General features: G+C 40.0%; 1 protein-coding gene across 2 annotated transcripts in view; it reads right to left on the bottom strand.

The window, feature by feature from the left end:
* PDE10A (phosphodiesterase 10A) overlaps positions 1–23,422 on the bottom strand; it is a 552,081-nt gene that overhangs the window by 127,792 nt on the left and 400,867 nt on the right. For both annotated transcript variants that reach the window (XM_065931006.1, XM_065931005.1), the window contains one exon: positions 14,544–14,672. In XM_065931006.1, the coding sequence (XP_065787078.1) occupies positions 14,544–14,672 (129 nt within the window). The remainder of the gene's footprint in view (positions 1–14,543; positions 14,673–23,422) is intronic.

The following is a 23,422-nucleotide window of genomic DNA, read 5'->3' as shown; positions in this document are numbered from 1 at the left end:
AATGAACTTATTTACAAAACAGAAACAGACTTGGAGATTTCAAAAGCAAACTTATGGTTAGCAAAGAGGAAACATGGAGGGAGGTGGATAGGTTAGGAGCTTGAGATGAACATACACACACCACTATTTATAAGATACAGCCAACAAGGACCCGCTATATAGCGAAGGGAACTCTACTCCGTATTCTATGAGAAAAAGATGTAAAACGCAGAACTTTGATGTACACCTGAAACTAACACAACATTGTAAATCACTTACACTCCAATAAAATAAAAATTTTTTAAAAATGCACTTTTACACCCAATTCACTTCAAAAAGGTCCCTCTTAAGCCTCACAAGCCACGGACCTCCTCCTACACCCAAGTGTTCCAGCGCCATGAAAGCAAGCCGAGTGCTGTGGGAAGCACCGGGTCATCTAAAACAGTATTTTAGTTAAAAATTTTGATAGAACGCACAATGTAAAACAGGCCATTTTAACTGATTCTAAGTGTACATTCCAGCGGTGTTTAGCATATTCACAGTATCCTGCACTCACTCTCCAGACCTTTTCCATCTTGCAAAGCTGAAACTTTGCACCCATTAAACCCCTAGCTCCCCCTTCCTCCCCTCCAGCCCAGCATCCGCCCTTTCTTTCTTAGAGACAGGGACCTGTTCTAGGTAGCCCGCATTAGTTGGAACACACAGTATTTGTCCTTTTGTGATGGGATAACGTCTTTGAGGTTCATCCATATCGTAGCATGTGTCAGCATTCCCTTCCTTTTTATGGCTGAAGACCATACTATCATTGAAGGTCCCTACTGCGTTTGGCTTATCCATCCATCCATCAGTGGATGCTTGGGTTGCTTCCGCCACTTTACCACCGCAAGTAACGTCATGACCACACGGGTGTGTATAAAGGTGTCTTCCAGTGCCTGCTTTCAACACGTGGGCCCGTATCCGAGCTCTGATACTTAAGAACGCTATTTCAGTTTGCTCATCTGTAAACTGGGGATGATGATAATACCCTTCTCACAATATCACTGTAAGGATTAGCTGGATTAATATGCATAAAGCACTTAAAATAGTAGCTGAGGGAATTCCCTGGTGGTTTAGTGGTTAGGAATTGGGACTTCCACTGTCAGGTCAAGGGTTCCATCCCCAGCAGGAAAAAAAAAACAAAAAAAACAGTAGTTGGCAAATAAGTACAACATTATTATTTGCTATTATTACTTGAAAAAGTTAATCTTTTACTCAAGTGTATAAATCTTTATTGAGATCTTTGCTTCTTTTTCACTATTTAAATTAATATATATATATTTTTTATACACAGAAGCATTTTGTATACTTGCTCTTTCCCAATACATTATTGATTTTGCTTTTTCTTAATAGTATAAAAATCAGTTTTCAAAATTTTTTTTTGTTTTACAAAACAATGTAGGGATTTTCTGCAATCTTATAGGCTTCACTGTATGGAGTCATTCATTCTTTTTATAAATGTTTACTAGTCAGGCATTAATTTCATTTCATAAAGTTTTGACTGATTTGTATTAACAATCCCCAGCTTTACTGGAACTTTACATGTCCATATTTAACTTCAGTATATTCATTCAATGAATATTTAGAACAAGAATTCTGTATAACAGGATACTGTTCTAGGATATGGAGCTTCAATTCTTAAAACAAAAATAATTTTAATAGTTTAAATGTATATGGGAAACATATAAGTCTCATGTGAAAAATATAAGAAAAAATATTTTGCTTCTAAAAATCACTTATTTTTCTAATTTCCTTCTTAAGAGTATCAAACACAAAAAAGAACTGAAGTGCATATTTTAGAAACTGCCAGTGATTTAACATATTTTAAGTTTTCTTCTTTGTATTATACTTTCATATAAACAATTTATGTAGAAAACTCTAATAGGACTTAGTCTAGAAATTAATTTTCTCAACCCCACAGTAAATGAATGTATAGAAAGCTGAATAGACGCTACGGTATGAGGATAATTATAGGTCAAACTGAAATCTGAGTGCCTCCACTGATATATGAAAAAAAATGTTCAAGGCTGAAAGAAACTATTAATAAGTCCATCTCAAATAATTCTCATACATATATAATTAGTAAAATAAAGACAACTGTTTCTATATATTTTAGATAAACTCTTAAGTGAAAAACATATAAATTCCAAAATAAGGAGTTTCAACTATGATTGATCTAAGGACCCTTGACTTTTGAAATTCTTAGACTGAGGTTAATTTCTAAAACATCCCTAGAATTAATGGCTGCTTTGTTGATTTTAAATATTTTATGTTTATAATTATTTCAAGGTAAACCATTCCCTTTATCATTTTTATCATTTCCTGTTCAATTGTTTTGGAAGTTGGAGAACCATCCTTGTTTTGTTGTGTCTCTAGTCAGTGTTCTATGCTTTATGAGTCATTCTTGATAATGTTTCATGATTTACGCAATTAAAGAAACAAGTGCTTTCTCTCTTCCTGAATCTTCTTCACTGGATGTTCCCTTTTCCTCGAATACATTCAGCGTCTAACCATTAGGTTTTAAATTGTGCCCAAAGCAGGATGAATGCTTATTTACCCAGCTTGAAAATAAAGTTTCCAGCAAACATTATTCCTAGATATTTCATAATTATCTAATTCCTCGATACTAGAGAAATATACCCTTTTTGCTTATATTTCAAAATATTGAGCTATTGCATTAAGACAATTACAAGTAAGTTATCATTTGACACTGACAAAGCAAAGGTCAAAGCAAAGCCCTGAAAGGCCTTGGGCCACCTCCTCAGCTCACATCCACACCCCCCGTGAAGCTCCAACAAAGCCCCTTCCACCTTTCCAGTCCTCCTCCAGCCTTTTCTCTCTCTGCTCTCTAGCAAACTCATCCTTCAGGCCTGAGCTTAAACACAAACCTTCCTTTGTAATACTTTAAAAAAAATTTTTTCTAGTTTTATTGGGATATAATTGACATCCAGCACTACATAAGATTAGGGAGTACAGCACAAAGATTTGAGTTATGTATATTGTGAAACAATTAACAGTAAGTTTAGTGAATACCACTTGTCTTATATAGATGTGAATTCTAACAAAGGGAAAAAAAATTTCCTGTGATGAGAACTCTTACCGTCTACTCTCTTAACAACATGAGCACACAGCAGAGTTAACTACAGTCGTCATGCTCTACATTACATTCCTAGAGCCTCTTGATGAAAGTGAAAGAGGAGAGTGAAAAAGTTGGCTTAAAACTCAACATTCAGAAAACTAATATCATGGCATCTGGTCCCATCACTTCATGGCAAATAGATGGGGAAACAATGGAGACAGTGACAGACTGTATCTTTTTGGGCTCCAAAATCACTGCAGATAGTGGTGACTGCAGCCATGAAATTGAAAGATGCTTGCTCCTTGGAAGGAAAGTTATGACCAACCTAGACAGCATATTAAAAGGCAGAAACATTACCTTGCCAACAAAGGTCAGCCTAGTCAAAGCTATGATTGTTCCAGTAGTAATGTATGAATATGAGAGTTGGACCATAAAGAAAGCTGAGTGCTGAAGAATTGATGCTTTTGAACTGTGGCGTTGGAGAACACTCTTGAGAGTCCCTTGGACTGCAAGGAGATCCAACCAGTCCATTCTAAAAGAAATCAGTCCTGAATATTCATTTGAAGGACTGATGCTGAAGCTGAAGCTCCAATACTTTGGCCACCTGATGGGGAGAACAGACTCATTTGAAAAGACCCTGATGCTGGGAAAGACTGAAGATGGGAGGAGAAGGGGATGACAGAGGATGAGATGATTGGATGGCATCACTGACCCAATGGACATGAGTTTGAGTAAACTCCGGGAGTTGGTGATGGACAGGGAGGCCTGGTGTGCTGCAGTCTATGGGGTCGCAAAGACTCGGACACGACTGAGCGACTGAACTGAACTGATAACTGGAAGTTTGTGCCTTCTGACCACGTTCACCCACTCTGCTGTCACACACCCCTGATGACTGGCGACCACAAATCTGGTCTCTTCTACAACTGTCTTATTTCACATGAGAGTGAAGTCATACAGCATCTGTCTTTCTCTGACTTAGCGAAATGCCCTCAGAGTCCATCTGGGTTGTAACAAGTGGCAGGATTTCCTCTTTCTTTAATAACTGAATAATATCTCACTGTGTACACACATACCACAATTTCTCTACCTATTTGTTCATCAGTGGAGATTTCGGTGCTCCCAAGCCTCGGCTGCAGTGACTAGTGCTGCAGTGAACGTCAGGCTGCATTACCTCTGATACGCTGTTTCCATTTCCTTTGGGTATATTCACTCCCAGGAGTGAAACTGCTGAATCACATGAAAACTGTATTTTCATTTTTCTGAGGAACTTCCGTACTGTTTTCTACAGTGACTGTATCAATTTAGATTTTTCACCCATAGTACACAAGGATACTCTTTTTCTCCACATCCTTGCCAGCATTTGTTATCTCTAGTCGTTTTGTAGACGGCCATTCTACAGGTGGTTTCAATGTGCATTTTCCTAATGATTCTGGAGGTTGAACATCTTTTCATGTACCTATTGGCTATTCCCATATCTCTTTTGGAAAAATATCTATGCGGGTCCTTTGCCCATTTTTAAATTAAAAGACTTGCTTTCTGTTTTACTGTCGTTGCTATTGAATTGCATGAGCTCCTTACATATTTTGATGTACTGATCCCTTATCAGATAGGTGGTTTGCAAATACTTTCCCCCATTCTGCTCCTTGTCTTTTCATTTCGTTCACTGTTTCTTTTTGCTGGGCAGAAGCGTTTAGCTTGATGCAGTCTCACTTGTTTATTTTTGTTTTTGGCGCTGGTGCTTGGAGGTATCACATCTAAAACATCACTGACAGTGCCAGTGCCAAGGAGCTACTTTTCCTTTGCTTTCTCCTGAGTCTTATGGTCTCAGGTCTTACATTAAGTCTTTAATTCATTCAAGTTAATCCTTGTAGAAAGGGATCTAAGTTTCATTCTTTCACATGTAAAAGTTCAGTCTAGCCAGCATCATTTGTTGAAGACTCTCCATTGTCCTTTTAGTATTCTTGACTCTGTTGTCAAATATCAGTTGACATATGTTTGGGCTTATTTCTGAGTTCTTGATTCTGTTGCATTAATCCATTTGTCTTTTTTCATGCCAGTACCATACTGTTTTAGGTACTGTAGCTTGAAATCAGAAAGTGGGACACTTAACACTTTCTTCTTTCTCAGGATTGCTTTGGCCTTTCAGATATCTTTTGGTTTCATATAAGTTATAATACTTTTTTCTACTTCTATTAAAAAAACACAAAACTGTCACTGGAAGCTTAATAGGGACTGTGTTAAATCTATAGATGGTTTGGGGTAGTATAGACATCACAACAATATTAATTCTTCCAGTCCATGAACACAGTATACCTTTCAATTTATTTGTGTCTTCTTCGATTTCTTTCATCATTGTTTTGTAGTTTTCAGAGTAGAGGTATTTCACCTCCTTGGTTAAAGTTATTCCTAAGAATTCTATTGCTTTTGACGCTGTTGTAAATGGAATTGTTTTGCTTATTTTTCAACTAGTACATTGTTAGTATATAGAAATACTACTGATTTTTCAGCAATACTCTATCATATTCTTCAATTTTCCTGAATTAACTGATTAGATCTAACAATTTTCTGGTGTGTCTTTAGTACTTTTCTCTATATAAAATCATGTCATCTGCAGAGACAGTTTTACATCTTCCTTTTCAATTCTGATGCTTTTTGTTGCTTGTTTTGTCTAGGACTTCCCAGTGCCATGTTGAACAGAAGTGGTGAGAGTTGGCAAGCTTGTCTTGTTCCTGACCTTAGAGAGAAAACTTTCAACCTTAACACTTTGTAAATTGATCTGGGATGAGGAGATTGAGTGAAAGTGGTCAAAAGGTACAAATGTCAAGTTATAAGTTAAGTAAATGCTGAGGATTCAGTGTACTGCATGAGGACCGTAGTTAATACTGCTACATGTGGTATTTTGAAAGTTGCTAAGACAGTAAGTCCTAACAGTTCTCATCACAAGAAAAAAATTTATGCAATTGATTTAAATAATTATGGCCAAACTACTATTTTTAACCCCTTTAGACAGCAAATTCCATTACAAGTGAATTCATATTCCATGATTATTAGCAAAACCAAGCATATAAAAGATAATTGGTAAATCTGAGTAAAATAATTGGCAAACCTAAAATGATGACTCTGTGAAAAAACAGCTGTGTGCTTTGCTAGACCCCATTTCAGCTGCCAACTTCTTATGTGATAATCTATGGGACCAAAGATAATATACTGGGGGAGGGGGAGGAAAAGCCAATAATAAAGGGGATACAATAAATGTGAAAATACAATAAATGTCTATTACTCCCTGCAACAGAAAAGCAGCCACACAAGCAGAGGATTACTGGCTTAAACTAAATTAGAATCACTGAAAGTTGGGGCAAAACCTTCCATACAAGAAAACTCTAAAAACTTTCTGTTAATATGTCTACTATTTATTTCTTATTTTAAAAGCAACACATATAAGAAGACTATAAACACACCTATATATCCTCAAAATCCAAAAACCACCACAATGATGTACACTTGACTAGCTTTGCCTGCGTTTCTTTCTTTTTTTCGACCTGTGTATTTTTATGTGATCACCGTCTTGCACACCGTGATAATATGCATGGTTTTACAACTCACCAAACTCTAGCAAAGCTATCAATTAAACATCTATTTTGAATTTTTACACTGTTTCCACATTTCCTATTATAGCCAATGAAGAACATGAAAAAATAGCTAAAATAAAATTAGAGTAGAAAGACCAAAATTTAAACAGCATCTTCTCTTGTTCTTAAAATAAGAAAAAAATATTTATGCTGTATAATCTATAGCAAAGTGACTTCACAGCATATGAAAACTTCCAGCACTACAAAAGCAAACGAAAGAAATGGAAACCTTTCAAAAATGAAGAGTGACTGAACGCGTTCATTTTTAACTTCTACCTCAACTGTTGCGTGAGCCAACCTGCCTCTGAGCACCCTCCTGCTTCCTGTCAAATTGCTTCTACCCAGAACTTCCTGGGCTGCGCCCCGCTCTCCAGCGTCTTCCAGAAGTAAAGCACAACCAGTCCTGAAACCCTGCCTCTGCCCCTGCCGCTCCCCCGGCCAACAGCGGGACCACACTTCCTCGTCCGTGGGCTCCTCCATGGCCAAGACTGGGCTTCTCAGATGTTAGCGTGCATTAGAATTACGGGGGAACGGCGGCTTTTCAGAACACGGACTGCTGGTCCAACCACAGGCGCTTCTGATTCAGGAGGTCTAGGGTGAGTTTCAACCTGTGGCATTTCTAACTAGTTCCCAAGGGATGGTGATGCTGCTCTGAGGCACCAGCAGTCAACCCAGCACCAACTCCTGCAAAAAGCCTTCTCAGTTTTCATAAGTGACCTCAGTTCTCACAGTGACTCAGTTCTCACAAGTGTTGTCTTGATAAACTACACCACACAACTTAACACGCTTATGCTATACGCCCTCGTAGCTCTATTCTCCTGGTTTCACGTCTTCTTTTCACACCACAAGACTGAGTCCCTCAAGGGCAGTAAACACAAGACACAGTGCCCTTGTGACTTACAATCACCCCAGGATGGGCAGTCAGATAGGTAGACATGCTTAATACAATATATGGGCTCTGAGTTCATAAGCAAACAATGTGAATTTTAAAATCTTAAGCAAATTTAATTGTACTAAAATGCTCTATTTGTTAGACATCATGCTAGGTTAGGCTTCCCTGGGGGCTCAGTCGGTAAAGGATCTGCCTGCAATGCAAGAGACCACCTGTACTGCAGGAAGACCTGGGTCCCATCCCTGGGTCAGGAAGATCCCCTGGAGGAGGGCATGGCAGCCCACTCCAGTATTCTTGCCTGGAGAATCCCATGGACAGAGGAGCCTGGCGGGCTACAGCCCATGGGGTCGCAAGGGTCAGACATGACTGAGCGGCTGAAGCAGCAGCAGACATTATGTTGCTGCTAAGTCGCTTCTGTCGTGTCTAACTCTGCGAGACCCCATAGACGGCAGCCCACCGGGCCCCTCCGTCCCTGGGATTCTCCAGGCAAGAATTCTGGAGTGGGTTGCCATTTCCTTCTCCAAGACATTAAGTTAGATGTTTTCAAATACACAATGTCAACAAATACTAAAATAAGTTTAATTCTTAGATTATGTGTTTATTATCTGTCTTCCTCTATCAGAAAGTGACCATGAGGGAATCAAGCTTATATTCTTTGTTCTCCAACTACACTTCCGTAATATGTACTCAAGCTGAATAAACAGCTAGAGAAACGAGTCGTTTCTCTGGCCACAGTTCAGCTACAACTCACCGCTGAAATCAACGCTTCTAGAAAAGATTATTCAACCTTTGGTCAAATCATCCAGATCAGGAAGCTTTTAAGGAATAGATTCACACACACACACACACACACACACACACACAGAAGCAGTTATATTGCTTATCTTTCACAGGTTTTTTATTTTTAAAAATCTGTTATATGAAACAAAATTTTAAATGCTGAAAAAAGTCTATTAAATAGATGCAATGATTTCTATTACATACTTTCTCTATATGTACTAAAAGAGAAGCACTGACCAAAACAAGGTCTTTTCAACACTCCATCAGCTCATAATATTTTCATTAGTGAGAATCCCTTGCAAACAAAGTTTTACTTAGGAAATGTAGTAATAATGTTGAATGCACAGACATTAGCTGGCACCAATAGGAATTTTACAGATAATATATAAAAGCTGCTTCAATCTAGTCTGTAACAAAGCTATTAAATTTATTTGAATTAATTTCATAATCACTAACAATATTTGTGATGATCTGATTTAATCTTTGAAATGATCAAAATCCCCATCAACTTGACTGGATTGCTGAGGAGCTCAAACACTCTCTAAAAAGAATATATGAAAGATACATTTTTAACAGCAATACTTAAAATTAACAGAATTAATGAAATATATCAAATAACCCTTTACAAATGAATTAATATAAACTTTATCCCCCTTCCAGTTACCAGATGGTGAACTCATGTTTATTTATAACTCAGATCAAGGCATGCAACATTCAACACATTTTCTGTTTTCCATTATGAAAAAAATATGAAAGTTCTATGTGAAAATGTAACTTCAATTTTTGAGAGAGTAATTTCAAGGAAAAGAGATAAAGTGCCCAAAGTGAAGTTCCCAGTAAGCCATTTCAATTATGTTTATTCTTATTCATGGTATGTCTTAAGGGGTCCACCCTAGTGGCTCAAATGGTAAAGAATCTGCCTGCAATGCAGGAGACCCAAGTTTGATCCCTGGGTCAAGAAGATCTCCTGGAGAAGGGGATGGCAACCACTCCAGTATTCTTGCCTGGGAAATCCCATGGACAGAGGAGCCTGCGGGCTACCGTCCATGGGGTCACAAAGAGTCGGACAAAACTGAGCAACTAACACAGACACGTCTTAATACATCACTGATCAGTGTCTTACTTACTGAAGTCTTTTAACACTGTAATTCATGCTTTGTTAACTTAAGATCCTGCTACATTACATATACTAGCATAGAAACTGTATGTCATATACCAAGCAGGGCTGATGCTACCTAATCCACATTTTAGGTTGGATAGAGTAGGTTTAGGGGACACAATATAAATCTCACTAGTTCTAAGTATGAAATATCTAACAGTTTTATTTGAATGAAAACTAAATTTCATCTTAAGAATCATGGTGAGGTGAAAAAAATATAGTAACTACATTCTTTAAGTAAAAAAAAGAAACCATTCATGTAAATATTGAAGGCAGCTAACAGCACCAATGTTTTCATTCTAAAGTACCTGACATTTACAGATACATATGATAGTGAGGTGGTCTGTTACTACATTTTAGGTATAGAAATATAATAATGATAGAAAATGTCAGCCAGAAAAGATGGCACTGCTACTTATAATTCTTAAATAATTTGGGTTCAGTCAATCACTCTCTTGAAAACACAGTTTCCCTCTACAAAATGAATTATCATAGTTACATCTGGGGGGTTTTAAGCAAAATCCACATATTTTAAGCTTTATTCTACTACCAGAAGATTCCAAATAGAGTCATGCTGACTTCTTCACACACCCCTTCTAATAGCACCAATACTATCAACTAATAATTGTGAGTAAAGGACCACAGTGGAGGTAACAGTCCCACCCTTGCCAGCTGAAATCCTCAAACAGCACCAGTATATGAACTGTGTTCTATCGCAGACTGCTCTTTCAAAATATGCAACTAGTTGGATCTGCATCATATCCTAATGTTTATTTACTAATTTTATATTTATACTTTCAGATTTGTGTAGATGCTGAATAGTTCAGCAGGCTGAGTCTTGATGAGTACCAGCTGGGCCCGTCAAATTTACTTTGCATAAAAATCAGCATAAAATATAACAGTTAGTGAAACAATTCATGAGTTGGACAATTTTCTTTTTTACCTAAGTTTTTCCCAAATGGAAGTAGAGCTGTGAGAGTGTACAGGCCTCAGTGCTTTCTGAGGAAATGTTTATATATTCTCTAAAAGAGTACAAGAGCTTATCAGGGAAATAAATGCTATCTCCAATTTCCAAACATTGCTGAAAATCAACTGTTTAGGATTTAGGATCAGAGGTCAACCTTCAAAAGACAATTGGCCTCCAAAGTACAGATAGAACTTGATGAATTTAAAATGAAAACAGTATGACAGCAATGAAATTAAACTGGAAACAGTAAGAGTGAAGACTTCTGAAGTTTAAATCTCTGCGGCCATGTGGAGGTTCATCTTCCCCAAACCCTCTTCTCTTCCACCTAGCGCAGACAGTGACCCGCTGTCTACTTCACAAGACCAAGTGTCCTGGTCCCCTCACAGGACCACTCTGGCTGGCTGTCAGACTCACTAGAACAAAGCAGAAACTTCTCTGTCGTCTTCTATTCGAGGGACTGGGAATTCCTCAGAAACCTGACAATTCCAGGACCTACAAAGGGCTTCACACAGTTCGCTGAGTAAATAGAAAGCCAAGGTCTCTCAGGGGATTTATAAACATATATTATGCAACTCCTTTCTTCAACCAGCTTTTAAATGACTATGGGGGAGATAAGAAGAACACAAAAATAGTTCTGGTGTCAGGGTAACATGATCACCAAGTGTAGTGAAAGGGTCAGAGTGGATCACTTGGAGGATGAGAATGCAACCTTCCCTGATGTAATCATTTATTAAATAAAAACCACCCACAGTGGTGTTTACAGAATCACCTAGCATGCACCAAGAGCGCTGTTAGGTGAGAAAAATCAAAATAACCACAACACACTTGGTCTGCGCCCCCAACCTGCTCGTGGAGTCACTGCCCAGTAATTCCATCAGACCTTGACATGAACCTTCAGTGATCCCTCAGCCTCTCCTGGCACAGCTTCAACACCTACCAAACGAACCTAAGTTTAATCCCCATTAATTTAACCAGATGTAAAGGGTGAATGTACGCGAAGTGCCCTGAAAATTAGAGCTGCTCTGTGGTCGTGATATTAATGCATCATAAATATGATCACAGTTTAAATAAAATGTGTCATGCAGTCTCTATTTTTTTAAGCACTTTGCCTTCTAAGCGCAAGCAAACAGTAAATAAATACTAAATGAGACAAAAACTAGCTTCTCTAATAGCGCAGAATCAGCATTAAAAAAAATAAACACAGGGGAGCAGGGCAAAAGCTGGCCAAAGGCAGGTATGATTCTGTAATTTAAATAACCCTTTATTTGTTTAAAAGTCTGCATTTTCGTATATCTTTCTCTACGCAGAATATGCCTTTACACAATTTTCTGTGTAGACAATTTCTTTACATGTGTACACGATGTACACATGCAATGTGTACACAAATTTCTTTACACAATGATCTAAGGTAGATCATTTCCATACGAGGCTGGTTTTTCAGTGTTTAAAAAAAATATTTACTGAGTATTTACAATGTACAAGGTATTGTGCAAATTATTTATTATAGCACCACTTTCCTTGACTTCATTTTCTTTTACTAAACTGACACAAAGTGAAGTAATTGGGCAGGCTCGTCTCACTTTCAACAAACTGTTCTCTAAGATCCTTCTAGCTATCACACTTCCTGTTTCTGGGTTCACACATGGAAATGCAAACACTCCCTAAAAAATCCTCCCCACAAAAACTGTCTTCCTCAAGACATTTTCAGTGAAAGGAGTTGGAAGCAGAATAAAGTCTAGTTGAGAAAAACACAGAATTTTTTTTTTAAGTAATAAGAAGACAGTGAGGGAAAAGACACAGGATGTTTCAGAGAACCACCACTGCTTTAATCTGTAACCACATAAATGAAATCAAGATATCCAACTGGCTTTCTACATCTCAGAGCAGAGTGGGCGGTGCTTTCTCATGCCACCCCGCAAGCTCAGCACGACACTCTGCCTTTAAACAGTCTGCAGGGGCCAGGCTACAGAATCTCACTGAATGTGAAGGGGGCGTAATCAGATACATTCTTGCGATGAACTCTCTGGAAAAGGAGGTAGAAAGGGTCTCACCAGGCCCCAGCCCCTGGCGGCAGAATTAAGGGTTCTTTGCACGGCGCTTTCACTGCCAACTGCCTGCATCCTTGTTCACTACTGAGGCAGCCTGCGAAGCGGTCACTTCTTGGCCTGCTCCCGCCACTGGACGGAGAGCCCCGAGGGGACGTTTCATTCACATTCTCGGTGGCAGCAGCAGTCTAGCCCTGCACAGGGTCACTTTCAGAATCATCTTCCTATGAGAACAAGGTTTTCTTCCAGCATAACTGAGTACTGTTTCAATCACACATTGCTATTCTTAATAATCACTTAACTCCTGAGTATATGTATCAAGTACTTTAAGGGATTATTTGGTTAACTAGTATAGAGAACAGATTCGGGAGATATGAAGCGATGCATTCAAATATTTATAAAATTTAAAAGAAAACTATCCCTATCATGCCAGAGTGAAAGTGTAAAGTAGCTCAGTTGTGTCCGAGTCTTTGCGACCCCATGGACTGTATCCATGGAATTCTCCAGGCCAGAATACTGGAGTGGGTAGCTATTCCCTTCTCCAGGGAATCTTCCCAACCCAGGGATTGAACCCAGGACTCCCGCATTGCAGGTGGATTCTTTACCAGCTGAGTCACCACTAAAACAGTCTGCAATTCCTTTCATTTTCTAACTATGCTCAATTTTGTATTTAACAGACATCATATATGTTTTTTAACTTTTTATTTTATACTGGAGTATAATTGGTTAACAATGTTGACATCATGTAACTTGGCATCATGTTATCACCCATCATTATACAGCAAGTTGAAATTTGCATCTTGCCTTAAGCACAACTCAGTCACACTTAAAAGTTTCAAACATCTCAAATTATTTTCAAATGTCTAAGGTGTATAATAAGTGAAATATGCCATGTCAAGCTTTATTCTTACTATTAGTGCTATGAACCTTTTGAAAAAAATATGCCTGTCTCTGATATATGTATATTTCTCTCTCTTTCTCCTTTTTCCCCTCCCTTTCAATCCACACATCCATGCACACACATTCATACATACCTGTGGACATGTGCTTTAAAGACCATTTTGTGCTTCAATATCCAAAGCTCTCTCTTTTAAAAAATTAACCTCTTCTTCTTGTAAAAATTATGTCAGAAAGCTACAGAAACTTCCTCATGTAGAGCAAGGAAACTTGGCCTCAAGCATAGTGCTCAGCAGCATGGTTCTGACAGCGTGATATTTTACTAATGGTCATTTCTGGACGTTAAGTGTAGCATTTTTGTCACACTAAAAAACTTTCAGAAAAGCAGTATACACGTTTGCTTATATAAAAGCTCTCCATAAATTAAAATTATATACAAATTTTAATTTCTACTATAACAACAACATTCATAGAAATGAGAAGTCATAATCAGCCAAATATAAATTCATCTAACTCCAAAATTAAAACACTACAGTATCCAAAGTCAATATATTAATATAGATTCAACTCGGGAAAATTCATTTGACTTCACATGATTTTTTTGAGTCCACCTTCCATTTTTCATAAATATAACCATATCTTAAGTTTATAAGTATAAGCAAAACATCTAATGCAACTCAATTTTCCTACTGTGCACATATAAAAATTGTTTGAATAATTTATTTTGCAAAATGTAACAATGTAATAATATAAATATATTTGGAATTTTTTATAACCCATAATAATAATTACATAAAATCAAGTCTAATACTAACTTCCAGATTTTTCAATGTGGTCATATCTAAACAAACTTTCAATTTTTTGACGAAAGATCATTTTTTTTAAAGATCATTCTTTTGTATTTATTTCCTCTCATTCTAACTTATTTTTTATCTTTTTAAATAGAATACAATTTTTTACAGAATTAATGTACTAATATTTGTCTCTTTTTACTTTTAGCATTTTTTGGTAAGTGACAAACACCTTTTTGTCACTATGAAATAGAAAAAAATCCAACACGCAATCTGAACGAGGCCTTACCTTCTGATTTCTTGTTTTTCCGCTTCAGCCATTTTTCTACAGTCTCTGCACTAACGCTTTCAGACACAAATTCATCTAATACCTGAGGGTGGAGAGAAAGATAGGCCTTCACTTTTTCATCTGTCAAATCTGTAAAAGAATTGAACAGAATAAAATTAACCAATGTGACATCTTTGTTTACATCAAAGATATGGAAAAATGACGCATTATGCAGATAGATTTAGCACATAAATATCTTTAACAATATACATACATACAATGGACTATGATTCAACCATAGGTAGGAATGAAGTTCAATTACAACATGGAGAAACCTTAAGAGCAGTATGGTAAATAGAATCAACTAGACACAAAGGGCAAATACTATATGATTCCACTTAAGGGAAACCTCTGAACCGGGTAAATTCAGAGAGACAAAGCAAAGCAGAGGCTTCCAGGAGCTGAGGAAAGGAGAATGAGGCGTTATCTGCTTTGTGGGAGCAGAGTTTCTGGCTGGGAGCAGACAGGCGCGATGGTTGCGCACACTGTGATTATCATTAACGCCACTGGTTATATACTTGATATGCTCAAAATGGCAAGTTCTGGGTTATTTACGTTTCACCTCTTTGAAAAAGTAGAAAAAAAACTAGAGCTTCAGAAATTTTAAACTATAGATATTTCATCATGTTACACAGCTGTTTTCCAACAATAAATTTCAGTGTTATATTTGAATCAATGCTGTATTCTAGTGTTGTGCGGTTAAGCCTTACAAAGTACTTCTACTTTAGGTAAGTAATTATCATGCATTTAACACAACAAAAGTGAAAACTCTAGTAAGAGGATCAAACAGGAGAGTAAAGTACTAATAGATTTTGGGTGCTAAAAACATGTTTAATGAATAAACTCTTATCTTTTACTGTTTATAACAGAAATTCTCCTTTTTCTCAGGGCCACTAAATCCAGTGATACAACTGATGTTCAATCCAAAATAATCTCAACATTTTTTCATTGATATTCAATATGTATAGCCCATTTCACAAAAATAATCTTCAAAGTCTAATAATAACTGTTGAATAGACACAGAATTTTCAAAGAACTTTTGCAGATCTTCACTTAAAAAATATAAAATCACACATTGTCAAACTTTTGCTTCAGGTTGGTATGCCATTTCACTAAAGCACTCAAAATCACAGGCTATCAGTAGTTATTACTCAGTGATTTTAATTATTTAAAATAATTATTCAGAGTACTACTGAATACTCTGTGAATTATTCAATAAATCACCATCCTTAGGGACGGTTAGGTGGGAAAGGCGATGGAAATTCGTACTATTAGATGCAGAAAAGAAAACACGAAGCATATCGTTGTGACTTCAGAGAACAGGCTGCATGCCTGCAGCAGCAGACAAGGCACAGAACTCGCACATATCGATTAGTTCTGCTGGGGACTAAAGTCACAGCCGCAGGATTCCACAACAGAATGGTATCACTGAGAAAGCAAATGATTTATTTCAATGAATTCAATTCAATTATTAGTTAAGCACTCAATTTAAATGATATAGATCTCATATATAATTACGTAGCTGAATTAGATTAATAAAGAAACAAGACCCAGTTCATGTTAGCCCTGCAAAGAGCCTCAGGGATGTAAAATCCAATTTGAGAAATTCTGTAAGGTACTGAAAGACATGAGACTCGTTAAAGTAAGAGAGTGCTCTCTTGACAAAGCAAGTTAGAGTCTCCAGATACAAAGGCACAGAATACAAGTAAGCTGAGAGCTGATCTGACCTCAAGAAAACAAAGTAATGTTCACCCTCTGATTATGCCTATAATAGTGGAACAAGTTCAACATTTGATTCCTTCTTAAAGCTTCCTTGTATCACTTTTGTGACATAATATGGTTCCTATCCTAACTTTCTATTTGCTCTTCACCTCTGCTTTCTCTACAATAATCTATGATGATGACAGCAAAATCAAGAATCTTAGTATATTTTTGATCTCTAGTTTGGAAATTCTTTTATCACCTCAAGCTCCATCTTGACTCAAAGCTATATGAGTCATCTCCTTCCCACTTATTCCCAAAGTGGGTTTAACTCTTTTCCCTGTTACTACTAGTCTCCATTCTTCCAGAAACCCAGGTTGAAAACGTAAAGTCTAATTGACTCACTGTCACCTCATTTCATCTTAGTGCATATTATATGTACAAGTCCTATTTGCCAAATTACATATCAGATAAAGGAACTCTATCTGAGATATACAAAGAAAGTTTAAAACTCAACAAGGAAAAAAAACACAATTATAAACGAGTCAAAGAGCTGACACTTTGCCAAAAGCAGATACAGATATGGCATATAAGAATATGAAAAGACGATCATTTGTCACTAGTGAGTTAAACAAAAGTCAGATTCCACTACCTAACAGAATGGTTACAAACCAAAAAACTGACTAATGCAAATAATACAGAAAGAAACTTCACCTCATTTACTACTTGGTTAGTTCATTGCCATGAGACAGGATGAATGCTTAATTTTCCCCCTTACTGACCAGTTTTTACAATGAGCTGGTTCAGCAGCATTCTCCTGGAGGTGGAGAACTAAAAACTTTACTGCTGTGAACCCATGCATGCGCGCTCAGTCATCAGTCGTGTCCGATCGACTCTTTGCGACCCCATGGACTGTTGCCCACTAGGCTCCTCTGTCCATGAGATTTCCAGGCAGGAATACTGGAGGGGGTTGCCATGCCCTCCTCCAGGGGATCTTCCCAGCCCAGGGATGGAACCCACGTCTCTTGTGTCTCCTGCTTTGCAGGTGTATGCTTTGCCACTGAGCCACCAGGGAAGCCCAGATATCTCACTAGAAACGTACAGGCTACTGCATTCTAGAGTCACGTGGAATGTTCTTCTCTGATTATATCACTGACTCAATACACATTTAGGTTCACTTCAGATGTATCTGTAAACGTGTCTTTATGACAAACTGTTATTCTAAAAATGGGTATTTACATGCTGAAGAGTTTTTTAATTCTAGAATCTTGCCACTTTAAGATTCATTAAAATTAGAAAATCACCTTCAAATCAGAGACTGAAGGACTATTGCTTTTCCCAGAGGGACACTTTTAAATTAATTACAAGTACTGAAGGATCTATTGTTAGAAATAGGAAAAAAAACCCCACAATTTTTCAAGTATTAACTCTGCTATCTTAATTTGCAGATAAACTTTCTGTTATATGTCTACATTCTTTTTGCAAAAGCAGTGAAAACCATATGGCAGGAGCCCAGCACCCGCCCACCACCCACCCCTGTTCCTGAGCTGTGGGTCCTGAGCTCCCATTCCACAGTGCCCTTATCTTACCCTAACTCAGGTCTTCTCTCTCTTAAAAGGATTCTTTCCTGAGGGAAGGTGCTTTACCATCAAGTCTTCTCCTGCCCCATTATCCAACTCAATAGAGTTAGTTGAGTAGCTACTCTCAACTGGATAGAAGAAATCATATATTTCAAAATTCTAAAGTACACATTACTAATAATCTTTTCTCTGACTCATCACAATAATTGTCTCAATCTCGTATTTTCCCATATGCTTACTCCAGGTGTGAAGAGTAAGTAAATAATTTTCAGCTTCTTAAAGTCTTCATTCAACTGTTAGACAGTTTTGGATTAAAACAACCAACCAGGCAAAAAAAAAGAAAAAACTTCTCATGCTACTAAACATTGCATTGCTGCTGCTAAGTCATTCAAGTCGTGTCCGACTCTGTGCGACCCCACAGACGGCAGCCCACCAGGCTCCCCCGTCCCTGGGACTCTCCAGGCAAGAACACTGGAGTGGGTTGCCATTGCCCTCTCCAGTGCGTGAAAGTGAAGGCACTTAATCCAACTCTTCTCAACTCCATGGACTGCAGCCCACCAGGCTCCTCTGTCCATAGGATTTTCCAGGTGAGAGTACTGGAGTGGGGTGCCATTGCCTTCTCCAAACATTGCACTGTAATCGTTCAATTGTCAAAGAACAACCTGAGCTGAGAGGGGGCTGAAACGTACATCACCATGAGGAGTCTGCAAAGGAGGACAAATGACTGGCTGAAAGAACACAGTTCTCATGTGGACATTATTATTAACGCTTAATCTGAACGATGTCAAGCAAAAAAGGCAAAGAATTTTGCATTGGCTTCTTTTTTTCTGTTTTCTTTTTTTCCAGGTGACCAAACTAGAATCAACATTTTAGGAAGCCAAATTGTACTGCAACTTCAGGTAGAAATTTTTAGGGAAGAAAAAGCCCAGGGACTGGGTGTGGGCATTTGGGAGAGGGACTCCGGGGGACTCCCCGGCAGTCTAAGAGGTCACCGCACTCGCACACTGCCCGGGAGAGAGGGCCAGACAGTCTCCTGTCAACAGACGCCTGATCTGCTCCAGCAGAGGATGCGCGGGCTTCCCCGGCGGTCCGGTGGCTGAGGGTGCAGCTTGCAGCGCACAGGACTCGGGGTGATCCGGGTCTGAGAAGACGCTGCGGCCGCAGAGCAACCGAGCCCACGGGCCCAACTACCCGGCCGCGCGGCGGGGCCCGCGCCCCAACGAGAGAGTCCGCGCCCCGCTAGGACCGACCACAGCCAGACAAAAGACCATTGAAAACATATGTTTTAAGAAGCAAACTTTCTAAGTGTCTGGGAACAACGTCTGTCAGGTTAAAAGAAAACACGGTGGCTCATGTCATGCTAAGCAGCGGTGGGCGGCCACGCTGCTCAACGGCAAGGCTTTGCTAAGAGCTGAGCGGGCGTGTGTGTGTTCGCACCAGTTGCAGGTGGTCATTCTCCTGGGCTGCACATATGTGTTCCTGTGCACAACCTTCTTTACTTAGCCAAAATCAAGCACAGAGTAGCAGGGGAATGAGCTTAAAGTCGGGCAAACGTGCCTTCTGAATCCGGCTCTCAGCTTTGTACACCTTCCTCCTCCTGAGTCTCTTTCTGTCTGTCTTTCTCTCTCCCATCTCTACTCCAACCACGTGATCTCCTCCCTTAACAGAAGGATACAACAGCTAGAGCATCAGTTGGTCACTGTCGGCCCCTCCCCACAACACTTCTCACTATATGATTCCAGGTTACCGGGTGATGTGTATTATAAAAGTTGGCTTAAAACTCAACAATCAGCAAACTAAGATCATGGCATCTGGCCCATCACTTCATGGCAAATACATGGGGAGACAATGGAAACAGTGGCAGATTTTACTTTTTTGGGCTCCAAAATCACTGCAGATGGTGACTGCAGCCATGAAATTAAAAGACACCTGCTTCTTGGAAGGAAAGTTATAACCTACCTAGACAGCATATGAAAGCAGAGATGTTACTTTACCGACAAAGGTCCATCTAGTCAAACCTATGGTTTTTCCAGTGGTCATGTATGGATGTGAGAGTTGGACTATAAAGAAAACTGAGCACCAAAGAAGTGATGCTTTTCAACTGTGGTGTTGGAGAAGACTCTTGAGAGTCCCTTGGACTGCAAAGAGATCCAACCAGTCCATCCTAAAGGAAATCAGTTCTGAGTGTTCATTGGAAGGACTGATGGTGAAGCTGAAACTCCAATACTTTGGCCACCTGATGGGAAGAACTGACTCATTTGAAAAGACCCTGATGCTGGGACAGATTGAAGGCAGGAGGAAAAAGGGACGACAGAGGATGAGATGGTTGGGTGACACCACTGACTCAACGGACATGAGTTTGAGTAAACTCCAGGAGTTGGTGATGGACAGGGAGACCTGGCATGCTGCAGTCTATGGGGTTGCAAAGAGTTGGACATGACTGAGCGACCGAACTGAGGACTAATAATCCAGGGTGTCATGTGTCTGGCAGAGGGTAAACACTCAGCGAACACAGGTGGAATAAATGAATCCTGGTCCTGAAACTATAAGAAAGGAAAACAATCACAGAGCAGCATGGACACAGAAAACGAGCGCCGCGGAAGCAATCATTAAAGCTGGAACAAAACTACAAGCCCACGAGCTCACCTCCTAAAGCCCAGCGGCCTCTTGTTCTTGACACTTGCCCTGAGCTTATTATGCTTCAGTGGGATTGCTACTGACCACTGCTCTCTCTCAAATCGGAACTACGTGACACATTTCACTTCAGATTATAGACAGAGAAACCTGACTGCTAAAGCCTGGACTTTGACAAGAAGGCAGGAAGCAGTCTCTGGAGCAGAAACCACCTGGAACCACCCGTTAGACCTGCAAGTAAGTCTAATGTGAGACCCCATTTCCCCCCACGCTTCATTTCCTCAGACGTGCCCAGTCCTTTCCCATCCGCCGTCTCCTCTGGAGTCTGTCCTGACTCTTCTCCATGCTTCGCCACTGGTCTCAGTGAGACATTTAGCTGATGGAAGAGCAGTATCCTCAGAGATCACTTCCCTGACCACACGCTCTACACTCACTCCACTGCTCAACAGTTCTCTCACTCCACGTCATCCATCCCAAGTTGAATTCTGTTTCCTTATTGTTTTCTTACTGGGCCCCAGCCTCCGCGGGGAGACAAGGAGCTCCACGAGGGCAGCAGCCGGCCTTTGTCACTCCACCGTCCACAGAGCACGGTCCCTGGCTCCGAGCAGGACAAGCTGGACACGCCCGCCTGAGACGGTTCTGAGGGCCTGCCTGCAGGCTCGGTCCTCGGCTGGCACTGGAGAACTTGGCTTGGAGCGTGTTGCCAGTGGCTGCTGGGCCCGGACTGCTTGTGCAAACAGTGTGATTTATGCCAAGCACCTGCTTTCATTCTGGACGTCTGTATTCTGGACAGCGCAGGCAGAGCGTGCCCATGTGAGGAGTCCCCAGCAAGAACACCGGTGCTGAGTCTCTGTGGGTCTCCCGAGTCAGCAGCATTGCACGCGCGCAGTCACAGCGCTGCTGGGGCGATCAGACGAGTCCTGTGTGACTCTGCGGGAGGACTCCTGCCAGATGCCCCGGTCCTCACCCTGCGCACCGTCCCCTTGGCTGGTTCAGCCATAAGAAGTCCTGACCGTAAGCATGACTACGTGGCCCGGAGCCCCAGCAAATCACTGAGCTTAGGAGCAGTCTTGGGAATCCCCAGCACAGGGACCATCAACAATAACGAACGAATCCACAGACATCGTTTGTCTTACGCTGACTTCGCAGATGTGCAGCCGTGCATCTGCAAACTGTGCCCAGTCCTGCGAGATCACCGAGGCACCCAGGTCGGAAAGCAAACGTCCCAGCGAGGGGCCCACCTCTCAGCAGCCCACGCCCCCGACTCCTCCTCCCTGACACCGGATGAGATTCGTTTCTTTCTTTCACACTACTTTCATGTTTCTTTTCCCACTGAAACAGTTTAAATATACTGTTTTCTGGAAAACGAGAATTTTTTTTTTTTCCAAACATGCTTTTCTAATTTAGACACCCTTCAATCCACCTCTAATGAAGCTCCAATTCTGGAAATAGATCCCTGTATATATGAACCTTTTAAGTCAAAGCTCTTCCCCACAATGTACTGGTGAACAAGAGCTTATAAACATAAGGATTCAGAGCAGTTCCTTCTTCCATTTATCTAATAAGGGAAGGGGGCAGCGGGCTCTAACATTCATTTCCTTTGGGCTTCTTTATTTAAAAAGGCAGAATCCCTTATACTCAATGCACAGAGGTTATCCCATAAGAGAGGTAATTGGTTTTCAGTATCATTAAAATGACCCTAAAATTGTAACAAAAATGAACAGATGAGATGGTTTTTTTTATTTCTGTCAAACCCCATAGCAAATGATACCATTCTTTTTAACCAGAGAGGAAAAACAGAGAGCAGAGTGAAGACAAATGCCATGTCATTTTTCACAGAAAACCCTAAAATTCATGGGACCCATTCCCAACGAGCCCAAGCAAAGTTGAGGGAGAACAATAGAGCTGGAGACACCACAGTCCCTGATTTCAAATGCTATTACAAAGCTACAGTAATAAAAACAGTATGGTGCTGACATAAAAGGCTTCCTGGGAGCTCAGCAGTAAAGTATCCACCTGCAATGCAGGAGATGCAGGTCTGACCCCTGGGTCAGGAAGATCCTCTGGAGGAGGAAGTGGCAACCCACTCCAGTATTCTTGCCTGGAAAATCCCATGGACAGAGCAGCCTGGGGGTCTACAGTCCACGGTGTTGCAAAGAGTCAGACATGACTGAACACTCACTCACTGACAAACAGATTAACAGACCAATGAGACAGAATCAAGAGCCCAGATGTAAACCTTCAAATACAGAGTCAACTAATATCTGATGAGAGAGTCAAGGGGAGAGTCAAGAAAGCCTCATTGGGCAAAGACAGTCTCTGAGATGAACAGTGTTGGGAAAGCTGGATGAGCACATGCATGAGAACCGAAGGGAGCCCCTATCTCACCCCACTCGTGAATCAACTCAAGACTGGAGTTAAGACTGAAACAGGAGATGCGAAAGAATAAAACTCCTAGGTACAAGCTCCTTGATGTGATGTCGGCAAAGTTGTTCTGGATGACATGAGTGACAAGAGCAGAAATAAAAAAGGGGGACTGCACCCACCTAGGAAGCTTCTGCACATCGGAAACAATCAGCCAGACAAAAAGGCAACCTACAGAAATGGAGAAAAACATCCATCTGATAAATGGTTGATATTTACAACATATGAGTAATTCATCCACCTCAGTGGCAAAAAAAAATCCAATTGAAAAATGAGCATAGGACTTGAATAGACATTTTTCCAAAGCAGACAAAGAAAGGATGAATAGGTGAGTATATACAAAGGTATCAAACATCACTAATAATCAGGTAAATGAAAATGAAATCTACAGTGAGGCTTCACCTCACACCTGTTAGTTTGGCTATCATCAAAATGACAAGCGGTAACGTGATTATACCTGTGCACTGCTGGTAGGAATACAAATTGGTACAGCCAGCATGG

This window comes from Muntiacus reevesi, chromosome 3 (assembly GCF_963930625.1).
Source record: "Muntiacus reevesi chromosome 3, mMunRee1.1, whole genome shotgun sequence".
Taxonomy (NCBI): Eukaryota; Metazoa; Chordata; class Mammalia; order Artiodactyla; family Cervidae; genus Muntiacus; species Muntiacus reevesi.
Note: the sequence above shows the minus strand (reverse complement) of the source record. Positions and strands in the feature narration are given on the sequence as shown.